Source organism: Rousettus aegyptiacus, unplaced genomic scaffold, assembly GCF_014176215.1.
Source record: "Rousettus aegyptiacus isolate mRouAeg1 unplaced genomic scaffold, mRouAeg1.p scaffold_m13_p_4, whole genome shotgun sequence".
Classification (NCBI taxonomy): Eukaryota; Metazoa; Chordata; class Mammalia; order Chiroptera; family Pteropodidae; genus Rousettus; species Rousettus aegyptiacus.
In genome coordinates, this window is record NW_023416307.1 from 155,927,137 (window position 1) to 155,946,274 (window position 19,138).

The 19,138-nt window shown below is 62.0% G+C and overlaps 1 protein-coding gene across 2 annotated transcripts in view; it reads left to right on the forward strand.

Moving 5' to 3' along the window:
- The window catches only part of SEMA3F (semaphorin 3F), a 28,092-nt gene extending 10,629 nt beyond the window's left edge, over positions 1-17,463 (forward strand). Inside the window, exons 3-19 of one of the 2 annotated variants that reach the window (XM_016149994.2) lie at positions 7,267-7,427; positions 7,523-7,585; positions 7,693-7,812; positions 8,491-8,583; positions 10,094-10,187; positions 11,477-11,596; positions 11,716-11,855; positions 11,965-12,079; positions 12,243-12,312; positions 12,485-12,629; positions 13,575-13,797; positions 14,398-14,486; positions 14,612-14,653; positions 14,779-14,936; positions 15,095-15,162; positions 15,373-15,506; positions 16,149-17,463. In XM_016149994.2, the coding sequence (XP_016005480.2) occupies positions 7,267-7,427; positions 7,523-7,585; positions 7,693-7,812; positions 8,491-8,583; positions 10,094-10,187; positions 11,477-11,596; positions 11,716-11,855; positions 11,965-12,079; positions 12,243-12,312; positions 12,485-12,629; positions 13,575-13,797; positions 14,398-14,486; positions 14,612-14,653; positions 14,779-14,936; positions 15,095-15,162; positions 15,373-15,506; positions 16,149-16,559 (2,246 nt within the window). In that variant the 3' untranslated portion in view covers positions 16,560-17,463. The remainder of the gene's footprint in view (positions 1-7,266; positions 7,428-7,522; positions 7,586-7,692; positions 7,813-8,490; positions 8,584-10,093; positions 10,188-11,476; positions 11,597-11,715; positions 11,856-11,964; positions 12,080-12,242; positions 12,313-12,484; positions 12,630-13,574; positions 13,798-14,397; positions 14,487-14,611; positions 14,654-14,778; positions 14,937-15,094; positions 15,163-15,372; positions 15,507-16,148) is intronic. The other variant, XM_036219396.1, reaches the window with a different exon arrangement.
- Positions 17,464-19,138: the final 1,675 nt, after the last annotated feature.

The following is a 19,138-nucleotide window of genomic DNA, read 5'->3' on the forward strand; positions in this document are numbered from 1 at the left end:
GGACCGACAAGCCTCTGGAGCGTGAGGCCTCAGCTCGAGACCCCCCTTCCCCCACTCTTCTTGCTTCCTTCCTCCCCCTTGCCTCCACCCCTCCCTTCGCCACCCTGACCCCTCCTCGGCTTCCTACCCGGACATGCTCTTTCCTCTGAGGTCTCTGCGCCCAGCCAAGAGCCTTGTTTCTTCCCACTCAGCGCTCGGCGCTGATGCCCTCATTTCCCTCCCGGGCCAGAGTCCGCCGCCCGCGTCCCGGCCGGTCAGCCAGCATCGCTGGCTCCTGCGGGTCACACGCTGTCATTGTCAGACTAGTGGCTAGAATGTGGGGGCCTCGTGGGTTCCTGTATCACCTGAGGTCGAGTGGGTGACCTCTGCGCAGAGCCGCCCAAACTGTCATTTCATTCCACCCTTTCCCGTCCCGGCCAGGCCTGTGTGAAGGGCTTCCGGCCTTCCTTCCCAGGCCGTCCACTCAGCCTCACTGCATCCCCCGGGGCCGACCCTGAGCGCTCCTCTGTCTGCGTGGTGCCTCAGTTTCCCCATTCGAATGTCAGGGAGGGGGTTAAGACGGTCGGGGACATCCTGGGAATCCTTGGGTGGGTGAAGTGAAGGGGCCGCAGTGGGGCGGCAGGGAGGAAGGCCGGCCCGGCAGAGGGAGGGTCGTGACACCCCAGAGCCCGTTGGTCCCATCCTAGCCTGTCTGTCTGGTTGATTTATCGGAGTAAATGAGCCATGCAGAGTTTGTTGTCTTTTGCAGTCACAGGGAGGAGGAGGAGGTGGTGGAGGAAGGAGTGAGGGGTTTCCGGCCAGGTCTGGAATGTGGGAGGAGGGGTGGCCCCCAGGCCCGTGGAACTGGAGGCCCCGATGATGATGGCCGATGATGATGGCCGATGGCTGTTTCCCTCTCCCCACCTGAGAAATGGGTGGGGGCAGCCCTCCCCCTCAGGGCCGGCCCCCCTCCCCACCCTCATCACATCGGGGCACATTCCGGGGTGTGTGAGTTCCTAGCCTGGCCCAGGCCACCCCATCCCACCCCACACACAGGGCCGCCCTGGCCCTCTAGGCTGGCTCTCAGCCACACCGTGTGCTCCCCAAGCCCGGCTAGAGCTCCGAACTCAGCCTGACAGTGAATGCCCAAAGGCGTTCTCATGATTAGCCATGCACATTAGGATCCATGTGGAGCCTCTTGGCCCCCTGAGCCACCAGCCCAGACAGACGTGCACCTATCAGGCACCACGGGGCTTGGGAGATGGGCAGAGATCAGTGGAGGCACCTAGGCTGGACCGCCCCCTACCTGCTAGGATGAAATGGTTGACAGTCACTAACATCCTCTTGGTTCTGGCCGGCCTGTGTGCCAGGGAGTGACCTCGCTGCCCTTTGCCTCCTGGCTTTTCCTGGGTCTGCGATGAGCTTTCCCCCTAGCCTGTCCTCTCCTGGGCGGAGCAGGTGGGCGCTGGGGCGGAACGGCCGTGGGAACAGTGGGCCCGGGCCTGCGGGGCCCAGCCCAGCCCCAGCCCCAGCCCCAGCCCCAGCCCCAGCCCCAGCCCCCCACCCCCACTCCACCGTTAGCCCAGCTGGGTGGCTCCTCGGCTTCGTCCTGTCCAGCATGCTGTTTACTCAACAGCTGGGATGTTTACAGCAGTCCTTAAGAAGGGGCCCGTCATTCCAGAGGGTTCCCGTCTTGGAGCTTCCACCGGGGGCTCCTGTGACTCACTGCCTCCCCACACTCCTGGGCTAGGCCTGTAAGGGATTCAGGAGCTGTGCCCATCTCCACCCTCGCCAGGGCTGGGCCAGTGGTCCGGGCACCAGCCCCTCCACCCAGGAGGGGTCCCTCAAGAGGAAGGGACATTCCCAGGAAGTGGCAGCTCTAGGTGGTGAAATACGGTAACTGGGTCCCCAGTTCAGACATTTAAATTAAATTCAATCAGAGCAGTTATTGAATATAAACATGCCGAGTCATTTACATGTTAATTATGTTGAATGGACTAAGAGGCCATAATTAGTTGCTAATTGGGTAAGAGCGGCTGTAATTGGTTTTGTTGGCACGACCTGGCTCACCTGCCTGGGGGGAAGGGGGGCGAGTATGGGTGGCTCCTGGGGAGGCTTCTGGGTCTCCAATCTGGGGAGCCTGGCCCAGGGATGGGACTGAAGAGGACAGATGTGGAGGAGCTTGGGGCCAGGGGAACCTGGAGCCTATCCCCTCGGGAGGAGGCAGCTTAAGCCCAAGACAAAACCCTGGATCTGGCTTCTAGGGCTTTCTATCAGAACATCCTGAAGGGGAAAAAGAACTGGCAGAGCCAGCCCCTGGGTCAGCAGTGACAGCCTCCCCTGCCCAGCCCCATGTGGGACCTGGACCTGAACAAATGGGAAACGTCCAAGCAGGGGTACAGGAGAACAGGAGGCAGGTGTCACCCCGTGCTGGGGCCCCGGGTCAGCCCGGCCCATGTCGGAGTCTGGCCTCGGGGTGTGAGTGAGGTGGGTGTGCTGAGCAGGGGGAAAGGTTCGTGCCAAGGCCTTGGGGCTGCCCTGCCCCCAGCTCAGCCTGGCTGGGGCTCCCAGGGTTGCAGGGCTGTGGCCAGGGGCCGAGACCTTCCGGCTGGCCGGCCACTCATTAAAAGAGGATTAGGCTGGGAGCCAGGGGGCCAGCCCAGACCCTGGGCCTTCCTCTGGGGCCGCTCACAGCCCTGGAGGAGTGAGAAAGGGGCTGGGGGGCACCCTTCCTTAGAGCCCATGGGTACATCTAGTAGGGACTGTCTGGACTCCGGCACTGCTTCTCCTTGTCCACCCGTGTCCCTCTGCAGAAGGACTGACAAAGACCCCGGCCAGCACCCCTGCCCCTGGTGCCCAACCTCATTTCTCTTCAGCTCAGGGATTAGGGCTCCACCAGCCCACATGAGGTCAGAGGTCAGGGCTGGGCTGCAGGGACCTGTCCATCACCCCCCAGTCCCCGAGCACAGCCAGGAGAGGTGACCTGTCAGTCAGGGCCTGCCGCTTTGTGGAGCTGCAACTGAGGGGGCGGGCGGCCACCTCTGCTCCAAGAGCCCCCCCTTTTGCAGCAACCCCTTCCTCACTGGCAACAGACCTGGTGTCCTAGAGACGGGGCAGCAGGGGTCCCAGGCCACCTGCCTCCTCGGGGTCTGGGGTCTGCGGGCCGAGGGCGGCAGACACGCCTCCTCAGTGCTGCCCCTGCCCACCGCCTCCTGTAAAGTAAGGCATCATTAGCTGCTTCCAGAGAGGAGGAAATGGAGACCCCGGGATTAAGCCCCCTCCACGCTGAGAATGTTCCTGCCTCTGGACCTTGGCCAGGCCGTTCTGGGCCAAGACCCCGAGTGTCTCATGGCCATGGGGGAGGGCTAGAGGCTGGAAACGGCTGCGGAAATGAGGTGTCTGATGCCAGAAAAGGCCCTTCCTTCCCATTGACGGGAAAAGCCTTCCCGGACGTCACCCCACCCAACCTGTGCCCAGCCTGGGCGAGGATGTGGGCGTGGGGTGCCCTTCCCAGGAGGTATTACCCGGGCACATCAGCTCCCTCCCCAAGGTCAAAGCTTATCCAGACCTCAGTCCCAATACCTACAGAACCCATTGCTCCCCAGCCCCTCCCTCAGTATTGCTATGGGGGGGCCTGGGACAAGTGGAGCAGAGGTGGAGCCTGGCCTGAGGACATGCCAGGCCGGGTCCACATCAGCCACAATACACACACCTGTGCCCCCTTGGGCCCCAGGTCCTTGGCCTAAGTCCCTGCTCCTTAGTGGGGCCTGGGAGCCAGGAGGATCTGGTCCCGCTGATGCTGTAGGTATCAGAGCAGGATAGTGAGGGCTACTCGACCACCTCCTGCCCTGCCCCGGGCTTCCTGGAAGGAGGAGGGCCCCCCACTTTCTTTGCACTGTCGTAGGGTGGGAAGGAAAGCCAGGACACCAGTTTCGCTCCTCACTCTGTGACCTGAGGTGAGCCCCCCTCTCTCCTGGAGCTGGGGGTGCAGGGCTGTCATGGGGCCCCTTGTTTTAATTCTTTCCTACAGTCTGGCGTGAGTGAGATGAGCATTCCAGCCGTGGGTTGATAAGGCCAGAGCCCTGCACCCAATTCACTCCGGGGTCCTGGGAGGCTCCCACGCCCCCCATGTGTTTCCCCTTCGGTAGGCTGGCTTTGGATGGGTGATGTGGGGTTAGCTCTGCTCCTGTGGGTTGGCGGTAGGGTAGAGACAGGATGGAATGAAGGGTTGGGGCTAAGCGATCAGGAAGCCCCTTCCTGCCCATCGCCCTCTCCGCTCCCCACCCCGGCACTAGGAGATGGCGAGGCAGGGATGGGACCGAAGGTGGATGTCCTCCAAGGGCTGGTAATGTCTGGGAGGCCAGCTTCCACGGGGAAAGAACTTGGGACCCCACCCCACTTTCCTCTCCCGGCCAAGGCGGAGATGGCCCATGAGGGGTGGGCGGGGGGAGGGCCCAAGGATGCTTAGCCGTCAGCATTTCTCTGAGGTCAGAGCGGGATCGCCTTGCACGGCAGTACTAGCAGGCCCCAAGAGATGATCTAGGTAGGAACATGAGGCTCAGAGAGCCAGAGTGTCCTGGCCAAGGTCGCGAAGCCCACATCAGAGGCCCACGTCAGACTCAGGTTCCTGACCCTTGGTCCCACCCCTCCCACACCCCACACAGTCTCATGGGGCACCTTGCCCCAGCCACAGTTTCCACAGTGACCAAAACATCGTGTCCTGTGACAACGGAGCCACTGACGCCATATCCCTGGCCACTGGGAGGAGCACCGAGGGTCCTGAGTCATGTGCCCTGCTGGTGGAGTGCGAGTCACTTTCCGGCCCTGGCTGTCCCAGTGGGCAGTCCCCACCACCAAGCCTGGCTTCGCCTGGGCTGTCCCTGCTTTAGTTCAAAAGGCCACGGACCTAGGTGGTGATTCCCCCCACCCCATGCACTCTGGCACGTGACCTCCTTTCTCTGCGCCTTGATGACCTCGTTTGTAAATTGGATGTTGTGAGCAGGGGGCTTTGCACATAATAGGTGCTCGGTGACTAAGGCTCCCTCTATTCTCACCCCTCCGGAGCGTTGAGAGGTGGGCTGTCAGATCAAGGCTAGTCTCCCGCGGCCTACCTACCTCTCACTTTCCCCAGCTGCTGAATGGTCTGTCCCCTGCCTTTCTCACAGATAGGACGGAGCCTGGAGTGCTGGGGCTTTGAGCCCTGGAGGGGAACTTGGCTTGGACATGGGGAGTCAAAGCATGGCAGAGAGGGTCTGGATCCTAGAGGCCCAAGGCTGGGTGGGGTGGAGAATGGGAATTGTGGCTGGTAGAGTCCCCTCCCCCCAGCCCTGTGCCTGTCTGAAGGCTCCCACTTGAGCCTCCGCCTCCCCCCACTCCATTGTCCCCCAAATGCCCCCTGGCCAAGCAGGATGGGCAAGTGCACAACCAAGGCCGTGCCCCCAGCCAGGGTATAAATAACCCTGGCGGGCTGTCCCAGCCTGGGGGGGCTCCGCTGGCAGTCCCACTTCCTCTCTGGCCACTTCCTGACCCTGGGGGTGGGGGAGTGTTTACTTTCCTGTTGTCACTATGGCGGGGTGGCCAGGCGGGGGACTCCGAGTGGCCCAACAACAGGTGCAGGACAGGTGCCCCGGCTGCCCTGCCCAGGACTTCAGAGGCGCCGCCGGACAGGCGGGCGAGGCCGTAGCCAGGCAGGGATCGGCCCTTTGATCCCTCGGCGTCCCCGCGTCCCAGAGGTTGGCCAAGGTCATCACCTGTATTCTCTCGTCGCCATAGTCAGGGCTGGACAGGGCAAGGCCTTCGCTTGCCCCCCGGCCCCCAGACGTGGGCTCTGGATGTGCTGTGGGAGACCCCTGGCTGCCAGCCCCCCGCACATCCGGGAGCCCTGCCCACAGCCGCACTCAGGCGCAGCCCCTCCAGGCTTCCCAGCACACAGCAGGGGTCAGGGTCAGCCGGGCCAGCTGCCCGAGTGGAGGGTGACCTTGACTGACGGACGAGGCCACCTGCTGGCCCCACCTCAGGCAGCATCTAGGGCCCGGGATCCCAGCTGTTCTTCTCCAGGCCTACACCCCTTGACCGCCCCACCTGTGAGATGGGTAACCGGCTGTAAAATGGGTAACTAGCTGTAAGATGGGATACCGCGTATGAAATGGGGACCCACCTGTGCAGTGGGGACCCACCTGTGAGATGGATCGTCAGCTGCGAGATGGGTTTCCAGCTGGGGACATCCCCGAGGCGAAGGCCTCATCCAATGCAGGGCACACGTGCACATGCGCGTACCTGGGCGCCGAGCAGGCGAGCGCGTGCTCTTCTGTGTGCTGCCATCTCCAGCCTCCCGTGCTGGTGAATATTCATCGCCCTCATTACAGTCTTTCCTCTCCTGCTGAGCTAAAAATAGCTAGGGCCGGGTGGAGGAGGAGCTTGCCAGGGGGACCCCTCGGTGCGCCCCCTCCCAGAGGAAGGTTCCCGAGTTTCCTGGAGTCCTGGGTCTGTCACTGGCCAGATCCCCTCCTATCCTTCGTCTCTAATGAGGAGGACTTTCTCCTAGCAACCTGGGGGTGAGAAGGAGGGCTGGACTCACTCGGAAGAGAAACCGAGGACTCAACTAGACCCTGCCCCTGCCCCAGGGGCGCTGCCCGACTCGGGGAGCGCCTCTTTCCTGGGAGGACTGTTCCTGGCTACTTTGAAGTGGCCCGACAATTCCACAGTTAGCAGCCTGGGGGAGCCTGGGGGAAGCCTGGGTCTGCTGGGCAGTATTGCTCCAGCAGGGCTTGCCAGTGTCCTGGCTAACCCTTCAGACAAGGTGACAGCTTTGCCCGCTGTCTGGGGGCAGCTGGGCTGAGGACAGGGCACCCCAGCTCTATGCCCACATCTGAGGGCTGTCCAGGATGCACCTGCCCCCACCCCCCTACTCATTAACCATTTTAGGCCCCTGTGGGACGCTGGTCCCACCCCGAGCGCGGGAGCATCAACCCCCCCTCCGAGCAAAGACTCTTTGATGCTGTCAGGCTTCCTGGCTCTTGCCCACTGCCCTTTCATCGGACCCGGAGACCGGCTGGGGCTGCCGATGAATCAGGGCTTCAGCTTTGGGTGTGGCGCCTGCCTGGCCTACCCGCCTGTCCCACTTTCTCTTCCCAGCAAGTCAGGGACTAGAGAGGGCGCTGAGTACTCCCTGGAGGGGCAGCTGGGGGGTTAAGATGACCGTGTGCTGGGAGCACCCTCTGCCGAAGGCCGGATGGCGGGACGGCGTCCTCCGAGGGCCCTAACCGCCGCCCTGCCCTCCGCCCGCAGAGCTGAAGGCCACAGGCACTGCCCACTTCTTCAACTTCCTGCTCAACACGACTGACTACCGCATCCTGCTCAAGGACGAGGACCACGACCGCATGTACGTGGGCAGCAAGGACTACGTGCTGTCCCTGGACCTGCACGACATCAACCGCGAGCCCCTCATCGTAAGGGCCAGCCAGATGTGGGGTGGGGGGGATGAGGGGCACGGCCCCAGGGCTGGTGGCCCAGTCCAGCACCCTCTGACCCCCATCTCCGGCAGATCCACTGGGCGGCCTCCCCACAGCGCATTGAGGAGTGCGTGCTCTCAGGCAAAGATGGCAATGTGAGTGCGGCGGGGTCCACAGGTGGGGCGGGGGGCGGGTGACCCCAGAGCGGCAGTGGGAAGGGGCCGGCATCTGGGTACCTCCCCGGCTTTCCGTCTGGCCCCAGGGTGAGTGCGGGAACTTCGTCAGGCTCATCCAGCCCTGGAACCGAACACACTTGTACGTGTGTGGGACTGGCGCCTACAACCCCATGTGCACCTATGTAAACCGTGGCCGCCGGGCCCAGGTAAGCCCCGCCCACCCTGTCCTGTCCCCACGGGTGGCCACATTTCAGTGGTCTGATGGGAAGATGGGCTTGAACCCCAGCTCTGCCACTTCCAGCCCCGTGACCTTGGTGAGTGACTTCTTTCACCTCTCAGAGCCTCAGTGTCCTCCCCCGAACCGGGGGCTAATAGCTGCCTTTCTCACAGCTCGGTGTAAGGAGGAGGCAGTGAGCTAACGTTCCCAAAGCTCTTAGCACTGGCACCTAGTAAGCGCTCGCTCCATCTGTGGCAACAGCTCTCTTGGCTAAGCCTGTGGACCGTGCCCCTGCGGCCAAGCCAGAGGGCCTGGCAGGGGCCTCAGCATCAAGAGGGTCAGCCTCTGCCGCAGGGTCTGGGGAGAGCTGCCCCTTTCCAAGCTCTGCCCCACCCCGCCTGCTTCTGCCCTTTTCCATTCCATGTGGGCATGAGTGTGAGCTGGCATGACTTTGTAGGGCGTGTGTAAGAGTGATGAGGCCAAAGGGCACATGTGTGTGCAGGTGTGCGCCGAGCCGTGTGTATGTGTGCATGCACAGGTGCATACTGTGGGGGCCCAGGTGCTCATGTGTGTTTCCGGCATGTGTGGTATGAGAGGCTGGCAGCCCGAGCCCGCTCCCCCAGCCCCTGCCACCCCTGGCTCTAACCCCTGTTCCTCGTCTTCTCAGGCCACGCCCTGGACCCAGATGCAGGTGGTCAGAGGCCGAGGCAGCAGAGCCACGGATGGTGCCCTCCACCCGACGCCCACAGCCCCACGCCAGGTGGGCCTCATCCCTCCCGGCCCTCGCCAGGCAACACTGAACAAACTCAGCCTGGGCCCGGCCTTCCAGCCAGGAACCCGCACCCCAGGCCCGTCTCCCCAGGGTTCCCGTCTCTGTGCCCCATCCCAGCCCTTCCCCCGCAGTGACTCTGACGGCAGTCTCAGCTGCATTCATGTCAGTCTTAGTGTGACCCCTGCAGGCAAGAAACCATGAAGCCACTAGGTGGGGAAGATAGGAGCCCTGGGGACAGCCATGCCTCAGCCCTCAGGACTCCTGTGTAGACATGCATGAACGCACACCAACATCCACTTGGGCACACACTATGCACTCTCAAGCCCAAACCTCACTCAGCACCCAGAGAGGCAACATACCGTGGTACATGTATGCAGGGTGACACAGCACTCTCAGGTGCCCACGCCCCGGAACCCCGTGGTTCACCGGTTGGCACAGGTGTCCTGCACACTCCCGGGGGCGGGAGGGGCAGAGCTGTCTGTCCACTAGTCATGATCCAGGACCGGGCTGGGGGCCGGGGCTGGGCAGGGGCGGGCAGGGGGGCAGGGGCTGCCGGTGAATGAGAGCGAGTGGTCGCTTGGGCATGTGTGTCTGTGGCAGGGACCGCGCAGACTCGGCATGTGTGTGCCCAGGGTGTGAGCAGTGGGTTCTGCGTGCCGGCGGTGACGCGTGCCAAGCTGTGTGTGCAGCCCCGTGTGTGCAGGAAGTCACGCGTGCAGAGTGCAGCTGGAAGCGGGCCTGTGCACACCTTCCCATTACCACCCCTGCCACCTGCTGCCACCTCCTTCCTGCCTCTGTGCCTCGCCTTTTCCTCCCTTCTCCCCGTTAGCTCTTCCTGGTTCCAGTGCCTTCGCCAGCCTCCCCCTAGCATCCTGAGGGCCGGGCTGGGAGGCACCGGGGGCTTTGTGAATTCCGTGTGGTCCGGGCTGGACCCCTCAACTCCTGGCTCCCTGGGGAGACGTGGAGCTGGGGGCTCTGCTGAGGGGCTGGAAAAAAGCCCTGGCCTACTAGTCTGTCCTAATGAGCAGAGGTAGGGCACAAAGCCTGGGGACACAGCGACCTCAGAGCCCTCTGACCTGGTGGGACCTGATGGACTCCAGGCCCTTGGCCAGTACGCCCTGCCCTGCTCAGGTTGGCAGCCCCTTCTTGGCCCGGGACAAGTAGCCACAGCTCAGGGTTGTGCCTCTGTAGCCCAAGGGGGCTCTAGCCAGAGTCTTCCTGAACCAGTTGGCATGGAGGGGCTTCGGCCACTATAAGCCCATCTCATGCCCCTCTCATGGCCCCCTAAGCAGAGCCCTCTGAGACCTGGGACCAGGCAGTACCACCGTTGGAACCCACAGGGTGACTCTGCCCTGGGAGACCTGGCTGGACAGAGTTAAAACACAAGAACCAGGGAGCGAAGAGGGTGGTGCCAGGGTGTCCCTGGGGCCCGATGACCCTTGCCCTTCCTGGCTGTGGGACCGGCCCGGACAGTGATGAGCCCCACTCTGCCCTGCAGGACTACATCTTCTACCTGGAGCCTGAGAGACTCGAGTCAGGGAAGGGCAAGTGTCCGTACGACCCCAAGCTGGACACAGCCTCAGCCCTCATCAGTGAGTGCTCCCTGGTTCTATAGCGTGGCCTCTGCCTCTGGAGTGGGGGGCTGTGGCACGAACACTTACCCCAGGGTGAACATGCCAGCCCTGAACCGCCCCCAGTGGGGCCCTACCTGGCGGGGGAAGGGGTACAGACAGACACCCCAGTGTGAGCTTCGGGGCGGAGACTCCATCCTGAGGTGTGAGCCTCCATCCAGCCCCTCTGGCGGGGGTGCCTAGGGGACCAGGTCCTACTCTGAAATCCACAGTGTTGTCCTTGCAAAGGCCAGAATGCTGCAGCCACAGGCTGCCCAGATAAGGCAAGCCAAGTCTGTGTCGGGGGAGGTATAATGGGGTGTTCTTGGTGTGCCTAGAAGGCTGGGATTGGCCCACAGAAAGCACCCCTGGAGTGTCCTGGCCCCATGACCAGCTGCGCAGGCGAGGGGGAGGGGCGTTGGTCTGGCCAGGTGTCTGGGAGGGCTGGCGGAATGTTCTCTGAGGAGGGGTCCTGTCTGGGGCCTCAGGAGCAGCTGCTGCCCCCACTCCCAGGTTGGGCAAGCCCACTGCTGACCCTGGTCCCTACATTGCGCCTGTCTTCTGGCTGCCCCTCAGAGCAGCCGCTGGGCACCATGCCCCTTGCAAGCCTGGGAAGGACCCCTGGGGCAGGGGATGGGCATTATCCTCCCTGCCTTGGTGGGTGAGAAGGTCCTAGCCTGATGGCAGAGCCCAGACCAGGGAGTCTGATGGGAAGACAGGACCTGCCCCTGGGTTGTCCGGAGGGAGACATGGAGCCAGCATAGTTGTTAAATTTTCAGGTATTTGTGAGTCAGCTGTTAAGCACAGCTGTTATTTAAAATTAAATTATATACACTTATAATCAAATTACTTTTAAAAAAAGGTAAACATACTCAAAACTTATTGCTTTCTAAATTGTTTTACTGCGTTTTCTTATTACCTATGCTCTCGAGGGTTTTCACGTCTACTGCGTCTGTGGCGGAGAAATACTGTACAGTAGTGTTGGCAGCGTTTCCCAGCTCCACCGTCGGTGACCGGGGGTTGGTGGCTTGCAGTCAGCCGCGTGGGAGTATTTACCCACGGAAATTGCCTCTTGCCACTAATCAGATCTCATCGCTGCTAATCCCGGGTCTCCCAGAGCCAGTTAAACATTTACCAGCACCCCACTGGTGATCCGATCGTGCCCTGGGGAGCCCGAGGGGGAGACAGGACCCTACCCTGGGGGTCGATTGGGCTGCGCCCTGTGCCCAGCAAAGCGCGGTCCCCCTGACCGGCCTTCCGGCCCCCCGCAGACGAGGAGCTCTACGCTGGCGTGTACATCGACTTCATGGGCACGGACGCAGCCATCTTCCGCACGCTGGGGAAGCAGACGGCCATGCGCACGGATCAGTACAACTCCCGGTGGCTCAATGGTGAGCGCGGCGGTGTGGGGGCTTTTCCAGCCCTGTGTCGGCCGGGGTGGTACGGTCCCGAGCCTGGACTGTGCGGGGAAGGAGTTGTTATCGCCCTGCTGACCCCGGCCCACCTGCAGACCCGTCCTTCATCCACGCCGAGCTCATCCCCGACAGCGCCGAGCACAACGACGACAAGCTCTACTTCTTCTTCCGCGAGCGGTCGGCGGAGGCGCCGCAGAGCCCGGCCGTGCACGCGCGCATCGGGCGCATCTGCCTGGTAGGCGCTGCGCGGGGCTGTCCCCGCAGGCCAGTCCGGCCCCTCAGCCCGGCTCTGCCCAGGCGGAGCGGTGGACTGATGGGCCCCACCCTCCGCCCTTGTCCCCCAGAACGATGACGGCGGCCACTGCTGCCTGGTCAACAAGTGGAGCACGTTCCTGAAGGCGCGGCTGGTCTGCTCTGTGCCCGGCGAGGATGGCATTGAGACTCACTTCGATGAGCTCCGTGAGTAGCCCGTAGGCGGCGGCATCCAGTGGCCAGTGCAGGAGGGACGGAGGCTGGATGCGTGGGCAGAGCACCTTTGGTGGGCTCCCCAGGGCAGGAATGGACAGGGCCCTGGGACTCCTGGCTAAGGCACCCACCCAACGCCTTCTCCTTTTGTCCACAGAGGATGTGTTTGTCCAGCAGACCCAGGATGTGAGGAACCCGGTCATTTACGCTGTCTTTACCTCCTCGGGGTGAGGCTGGGGCCGAGGTGGGGGTCAGCAGTGGGAGGGTGTGGCTAGATTAGGGGCCATGACTTCTGGAGGACTCAGGCCTGGTGGCGTGCTGTGAGGAGGGGGCAAGCTGGGGACAGGCCCTGGGCCGGGTGTCTGCCAGGTTCACGGCAGCAGCCTGCCCTGCCCACAGCTCTGTGTTCCGAGGCTCTGCTGTGTGCGTCTACTCTATGGCTGACATCCGCATGGTCTTCAACGGGCCCTTTGCCCACAAGGAGGGCCCCAACTACCAGTGGATGCCCTTCTCAGGGAAGATGCCCTACCCACGGCCTGGCACGGTGAGGACCACCCCCCTTGCTCTGCCTTTCTCACAGGCAGGTGGGGGAGGTGAACCATGTAAATATAAACTCTCCATTTACCCGCAGTAAAGCTGAAATGAACACATACGCACGTATACACGCACACGCACACAGAACCCCAGGCGCCCACGGCGTCCGGCTGTGAAGGAACCCAGCCAGGATCCTGAAACAAAGATGGTGGGCTGGATGTAGCAGGCCGCTCTGTATGGGGGGAGGGAGGGCTGTCTGGGATCTAAAAGTTGGGGGAAAGAGTCTTCAAGGTAGAAGATTGGAGGTCAGTGTCGCTGGCTAACTGTAGGCAAGGGGGTGGGGGTAGACAGGGACCAGCCTGCAGGGCCTTGGCGGTGTCAGGAGGTGGCTCGTTTGGTCTTGTTGTGACATGAGCCTCTGTAGGAGTCTGAGCAGGAAAGCGGTGTGTTCTGATCAAATGCAGTGACAGTTACGGCTCTGTGTGGTCAAGACAGGTTGGGGGATGGAGAAGCTGGTCTCAGCAGGGATCAGGGAAGGCTTCCCCCCGGGGGTGAACCTGGAGGCTGGCAGGGCAGGGAGAGCATGGCCAGGGCCTGCCTGCGGTCCCGCTAAGCGGTGGCAGAGGGGTTGGGGCAGAGGCGGGGGGACTGGAAGAACGTCCAGAGAGGAAGGAAACAGAGTTATGGGGACATGGAAAGGGAGTGGTTCACTCTGCTGAATGCTGCCACGAGGTCACGGACCAGGAGGCCAGGGAGGTGGCCATGGGAACCTTGGAACTCCGGCTGGAGCAGGACCTGCAGAGAGGCCGTGTGTAGGGCAAGAGCCTGGCTGGGGGTTCTGAAGGGTGGAAGGGACAGAGGTGGGAACGGACGGAAGAGAGGCCTCTCCCGGAGGTCATGGGTCCCCTGAGCCCCGCCTAGGCGGCCTGGGCCTGACGCTCTCCCCTGTCTGCAGTGCCCTGGCGGGACCTTCACGCCATCCATGAAGTCCACCAAGGACTACCCTGACGAAGTGATCAACTTCATGCGCAGCCACCCGCTCATGTACCAGGCCGTGTACCCCCTGCAGCGGCGGCCCTTGGTGGTCCGCACGGGCGCTCCCTACCGTCTTACCACTGTCGCCGTGGACCAGGTGGATGCAGCCGACGGGCGCTATGAGGTGCTTTTCCTGGGCACAGGTACCCACTGCTGCTCCCGGCCCCTCCCACGCTGGGCCCGCTGGGTGGAGGGTGCTGATCCGTGGGGCTGGGACCTGCACTGCCAGGGGTTGCTGTAGGCCGGTCGAAGTCACCTCTGCCACCATTGTCCTTTGAGGCCTTCTTCCTGGTGCCAGGGTACTGAGGGTGTACAAACCCCATCCTCATCCCCAGGGGCTGGGAGAACAGGGACACTGGGTGCCTGGGGACCCATGTATGGGCAGGAAGGGGGACAAATGACAGACACTTGCAGGATACGTGGGTCCAAATACTGTGCGCACAAGGAAGGGCACCCAGCGCAGTTCCAGCAGCCTCCCCGATGGGGAGCTGCCTCCAGCATCCTGTTCTGAGCAGTGCCCAAATGGGGGTCGGGGTGGCAGGGGAGGACCCTGGCCCTCGCACCCCTTATCCTGGGCCAGTCCCCTCAGACCTCTTCCCATCATTGGGGGAACGCCAACCTTGGCACAGAGCTGCCGCTCCACTGCCCTCTGGGGTTTGGGCCCTGGTGGGGGAAGGGGCTGAGGCTGGTACCCCTTCCCCAGCATCCTCAGCCCCACTGAGGCCCTGCCCGGCCCGTTCCAGACCGCGGGACAGTGCAGAAGGTCATTGTGCTGCCCAAGGATGACCAGGAACTGGAGGAACTCATGCTGGAGGAAGTGGAGGTCTTCAAGGTGGGTGTGACACCTCTCCTGTCCTCACCCAGGCCCTCCTCAGGGCCAGCTCCTGACCTCCAGCCTCCAGGGCAGGGCAGGGAAGGGCTCCGCAGGATCCAAAACTGACCCCTGTCTTCTTCCAGGACCCCGCCCCTGTTAAGACCATGACCATCTCTTCCAAGAGGGTGAGTTTTGGCGAGGTGGGCTCGGGGTAAGGATGGAGCCCGCTCCCCGTTGGGGTCATGCCTTTGGTACTGGGGTGGGGACACTGAGGGAAGGAGCCTGATACGCCCCTTTCCTCCTCCCTCAGCAACAACTCTATGTGGCCTCAGCGGTGGGTGTCACCCACTTGAGCCTGCACCGCTGCCAGGCTTACGGGGCTGCCTGTGCTGACTGCTGCCTGGCCCGGGACCCCTACTGTGCCTGGGATGGCCAGGCCTGTTCCCGCTACACAGCGTCCTCCAAGAGGTGTGGACACCCAGACCCAGGGCCCTGCGTGGGGGGTTGGAGGTGGATGGGGTAGTATCCAGGGGAAGTCTGTGGACCCCCCGAGTCGTGCGCGTCCAGGGGCCCCGGTGGGGGCGGGCCTCCGTAGACATACTCCTCCAGGAGCTATCCTCACCCAGGCGGAGCCGCCGGCAGGACGTCCGGCACGGGAACCCCATCCGGCAGTGCCGCGGCTTCAACTCCAACCGTGAGTGCGCTGAGTGCTCCCCACTGGGGCTCGGGGTTTGGGGGCTGGGACGTCCCCAGCCACCACCCCCTCAGGGTTTGGATGCCAGTGGCTCATCCCTTGCCTTGACGGGTGGGCGCCCCGGTGTGTGCTGCTCGGGGCGGGGCCCTCGCCAGCCGCCGTCTGCCCTGAGCGGGCGCCGTTTTCACGCGGCGCGCTCTCGTCCCGCAGCCAACAAGAACGCGGTGGAGTCGGTGCAGTACGGCGTGGCCGGCAGCGCTGCCTTTCTTGAGTGCCAGCCCCGCTCGCCCCAAGCCACCGTTAAGTGGCTGTTTCAGCGAGATCCCAGTGACCGACGCCGCGAGGTGATTCCCTGTGCCCCGCAGTCCTGTGGGTGCGGGAGTCCCTTATACGGTAGAAATTCCACGCGGATGAAATGTCAGAGGGAGAGAGCCTGGGGCGGCCTCGTCGTACGAAAGCGCCTCCGCGCGCCCTCCCGAGCTCATTCGGGCGAACGTGGTCCTGCGGAATCTCCGTGCGGTTTCCATGTTGTAGGAAACCGTTATCCGCGCGCCTCTTTACGGGAAAACTCCACGCGTGTATCCGTCGGAGGTGTACCCCATTGTAGGGAAACCGTGTGGGTGGGCTCCAGGAGATGGAAGTTCTGTGGGGCAGCCCTCATTTTACGGCAATGTCCTCCAGGCATCCCTCGTAACATGAAAATTTTATGAGGGAGCCCCGATCGGGTGTTCTCATTAAATAGAAATTCTGCACTCCAGAATTCGCTCATTGTACCGAATCCCCTCATAGTCACCTGTCCTGAAATGGAAACGTGTATGGATGCCTCAGTCAGATGTTACGTGAAACCTTCCTGTGGGTTTTTCTTGTTTCACGGAAATTCCACACGGGTGCCCTTACGGGGCATGGCCACAAGGTGGCGCGACCCGGGAGCTGGCTGGGGCAGCCGGGCCGGCACGCGGCCCTGAGCCCACCCCCTGCCCCCACAGATTCGCGCGGAGGACCGCTTCCTGCGCACCGAGCAAGGCTTGCTGCTTCGCGCCCTGCAGCTCAGCGACCGCGGCCTGTACTCCTGCACAGCCACCGAGAACAACTTCAAGCATGTCGTCACACGGGTGCAGCTGCATGTCCTGGGCCGGGACGCTGTCCATGCCGCCCTCTTCCCGCCCTCGGCTGTGAGCGCCCCGCCGCCCCCAGGTGCTGGCCCCCCGACGCCTCCATACCAGGAGCTGGCCCAGCTGCTGGCCCAGCCAGAAGTGGGGCTCATCCACCAGTACTGCCAGGGCTACTGGCGCCATGTGCCCCCCAGCCCCAGGGAGGCCCTGGGGGCACCCAGGCCTCCCGAATCCCAGGACCAGAAAAAGCCCCGAAACCGCCGCCACCACCCGCCGGACACATGAGGCCAGCTGTCTGAGCCCCAAAATGGGCCAGCCTAGCCCTGCCCCTTTTAATATAAAAGATATATAGATATATATATATATATAAAAAAATATCTATATTCTATACACACCCTGCCCCTGCAAAGACAGTATTTATTGGTGGGTTGTATATAGCCTGCCTCAGCGGCAGCATCATCCAAAACTTAGACCCGTGCTGGTCAGAGACGGCAGAAAACAGAGCCCACCTAATCATGCCCAGCCAGTTGGCAGGGCCAGGCCAGGCCCGCACAGTCCCCCAGACTCAGCTGGGCGTCCACCTGCTCGACAGCCACCGCGGGGATCTACGGGACACAGGGAGGGAGCACGGACTGTACACCTTTGCCAGTGTTGCTGTCAACCTGAGCCGTCGGCAGAGACGTGGATTCGAGGACTGCTTTGGAGACTGGGGGTGGGAGAAGGGCTCAGATGCTCTCAGAGAGGGAAGAAGGGGCCGGCACAGGGTGCCGGCCCCCGCCTGGGAGTGGGGCACTCAGTCAAGGCCAGCCCCTTCCCGGGTATTTATTCTCTATTTATTGGGGACAGGAGAAGAGGAGCCCCGCATGGGTGGGGCAGCCCCTCCTTGCTTCCCTGCCTGGCCCCTCTACCTCCTCTTCACTTTTTCTGTGCCACTGTGACTTGGGGGCTGGAAGAATAGCAGAGTGGCCAGGCGAAACCAGGGCTGGGGGGACAGAGGGCCATGGTGGAGGCCCAGGGCCCGCAGGGGCTCCCCGCAGCTCCCTTCTGCCCACTACTTCAGATGATGGGTGTAAATAGCTCTGGGGGGCAGTTGGGTAGATGGACGGGGGCTCCCGGTGGCCCTCTGCCGCCCAGGCCACAGCCGCTCTTGGGTTCCATCTTGTTAATAAACACTGGCTCTGGGACTGGGCTTTGGCTTCTCTCCTGGGCAGGGGAGGAATGGTGGGAGGGGGTTCAGTGCACCCCAGATCCTGTTCCTCCTCCCTCCGCCGCCCCGTTTGGCCCGGCCGCCAGTTCCCACACGTTCTCTTTGGCATGTCCAGCTTCCATTTGCTCATTCAATTGTTTGATCATATTTGTTCAACCTCCTTCTTCACCTGGTTTGGAGTCCAGCCTTGTGCCAGGCACTAAGGACTCAGAATCGGCTGGACAAAGCCACAGCCCTCACAATCCAGCTGCCACCATCCCCCGCCCTGAGAAACAATAAAATGCCCATCCTTCCTGCCTGTTTCCACCTGGCTCCCGCCCGGGGCCCAGCGTAAGCCAATGAGCAGAGTTGGGGAGATCAGGGTAGGTGAGGAGCTGCTGGAGAGGGGCTGCGCAACCTCCAAATGCAGCGAGTCGGGCCCTGGCAGGAGGAACTAAAAGCTGGTGAGGCTGTGGGTCCAGCAGGGCTTAGGGCCATACTTAATGGCAATGGGAACCTCGCAGGCTCTGGGAGGCAGGGGATTGACCCATTTAAATACCTAACATACAGAAACCAAGTTTTTATTGATTTATCAAACCTGGGCTCTTTCACCACTCCGAACTCCTAGGAAGTGTGTAAGGGGCTGCAGGGCTCATAATGTGGGAGGTGGAGGATGAATGCAACCCAAAGGCTGAAAATGGCACAAATGATCTGTTGCTCCGGGACAGATTCTCCCTCCCGAAACGGGGTAGATGTTGAAGTCCTTGGTGGGAGCCCGTACCCATGCCCTCTGAGTCAGAGACAACCTTCAATGCTTGGTGTCTGGGGTCCCGGCACCCCCTTGTGGTCTCTTGGGTTGCAAACAGTTGAGTATTAAAAGGCAACCAGGTTTCCGGAATGGAGTCCAACCAAGAGGCTCAGGGACCCTGTGGGGTCCCAAGGTCTGGGCCCTGTGGTGGGAGCTGGCGGATTTCCAGAGCCTGGGAACTCAGCACTACAGGCTCAGCTGAACCACTGCCACCCAGCGGTATACCCCGCCCGTCCCCCCCCCCCCGAACCTGCACACAGACCCCAGACCCCTACGCTGAGGCAGGCATCCCCCAGAGATACCCCTAAGCAGCTCCTAGAGCACCCACAAGGGACAGAACAGGAGCAAAGCAGATGAACCCCCACCCCTCCATTCCCCGGGAGTACTAGACCTTCTCTGAGACTCAGTTTCCCAAGCTGACAACAGTTTCCCAAGCTGCAAAACATCCCCTGGAAAAGCCTGGCCACCTCTACAGGTCAGAGACTTTGTTGCACTCAAGTACACATGTACAAATAGGGAGAGGCACATGAAAGTGTGCACACAGACAGGCACACGCACATAAATGTGCATGCTCACAAGCACACTAATATGCATTGCACATGCACATATACATTCATGCACACAGACGCACATATTAATCCACGCAAACAGCACATGAGCACATGAAGAGAAATGTACAAAAGCATATGCATGCACACATGTCCATAAATAGGTGTGCATAGGTGTATGCATGCACTCACAAAGGCACACACTGGCATTCGTATACACATAAACATACACACTGTGTCATGTCATTGCCTTGCTTGGTGCCAATAAAGGATAGACACACCCCTCCAGGCACACGCAGCAGACATGCACACCACCCACATC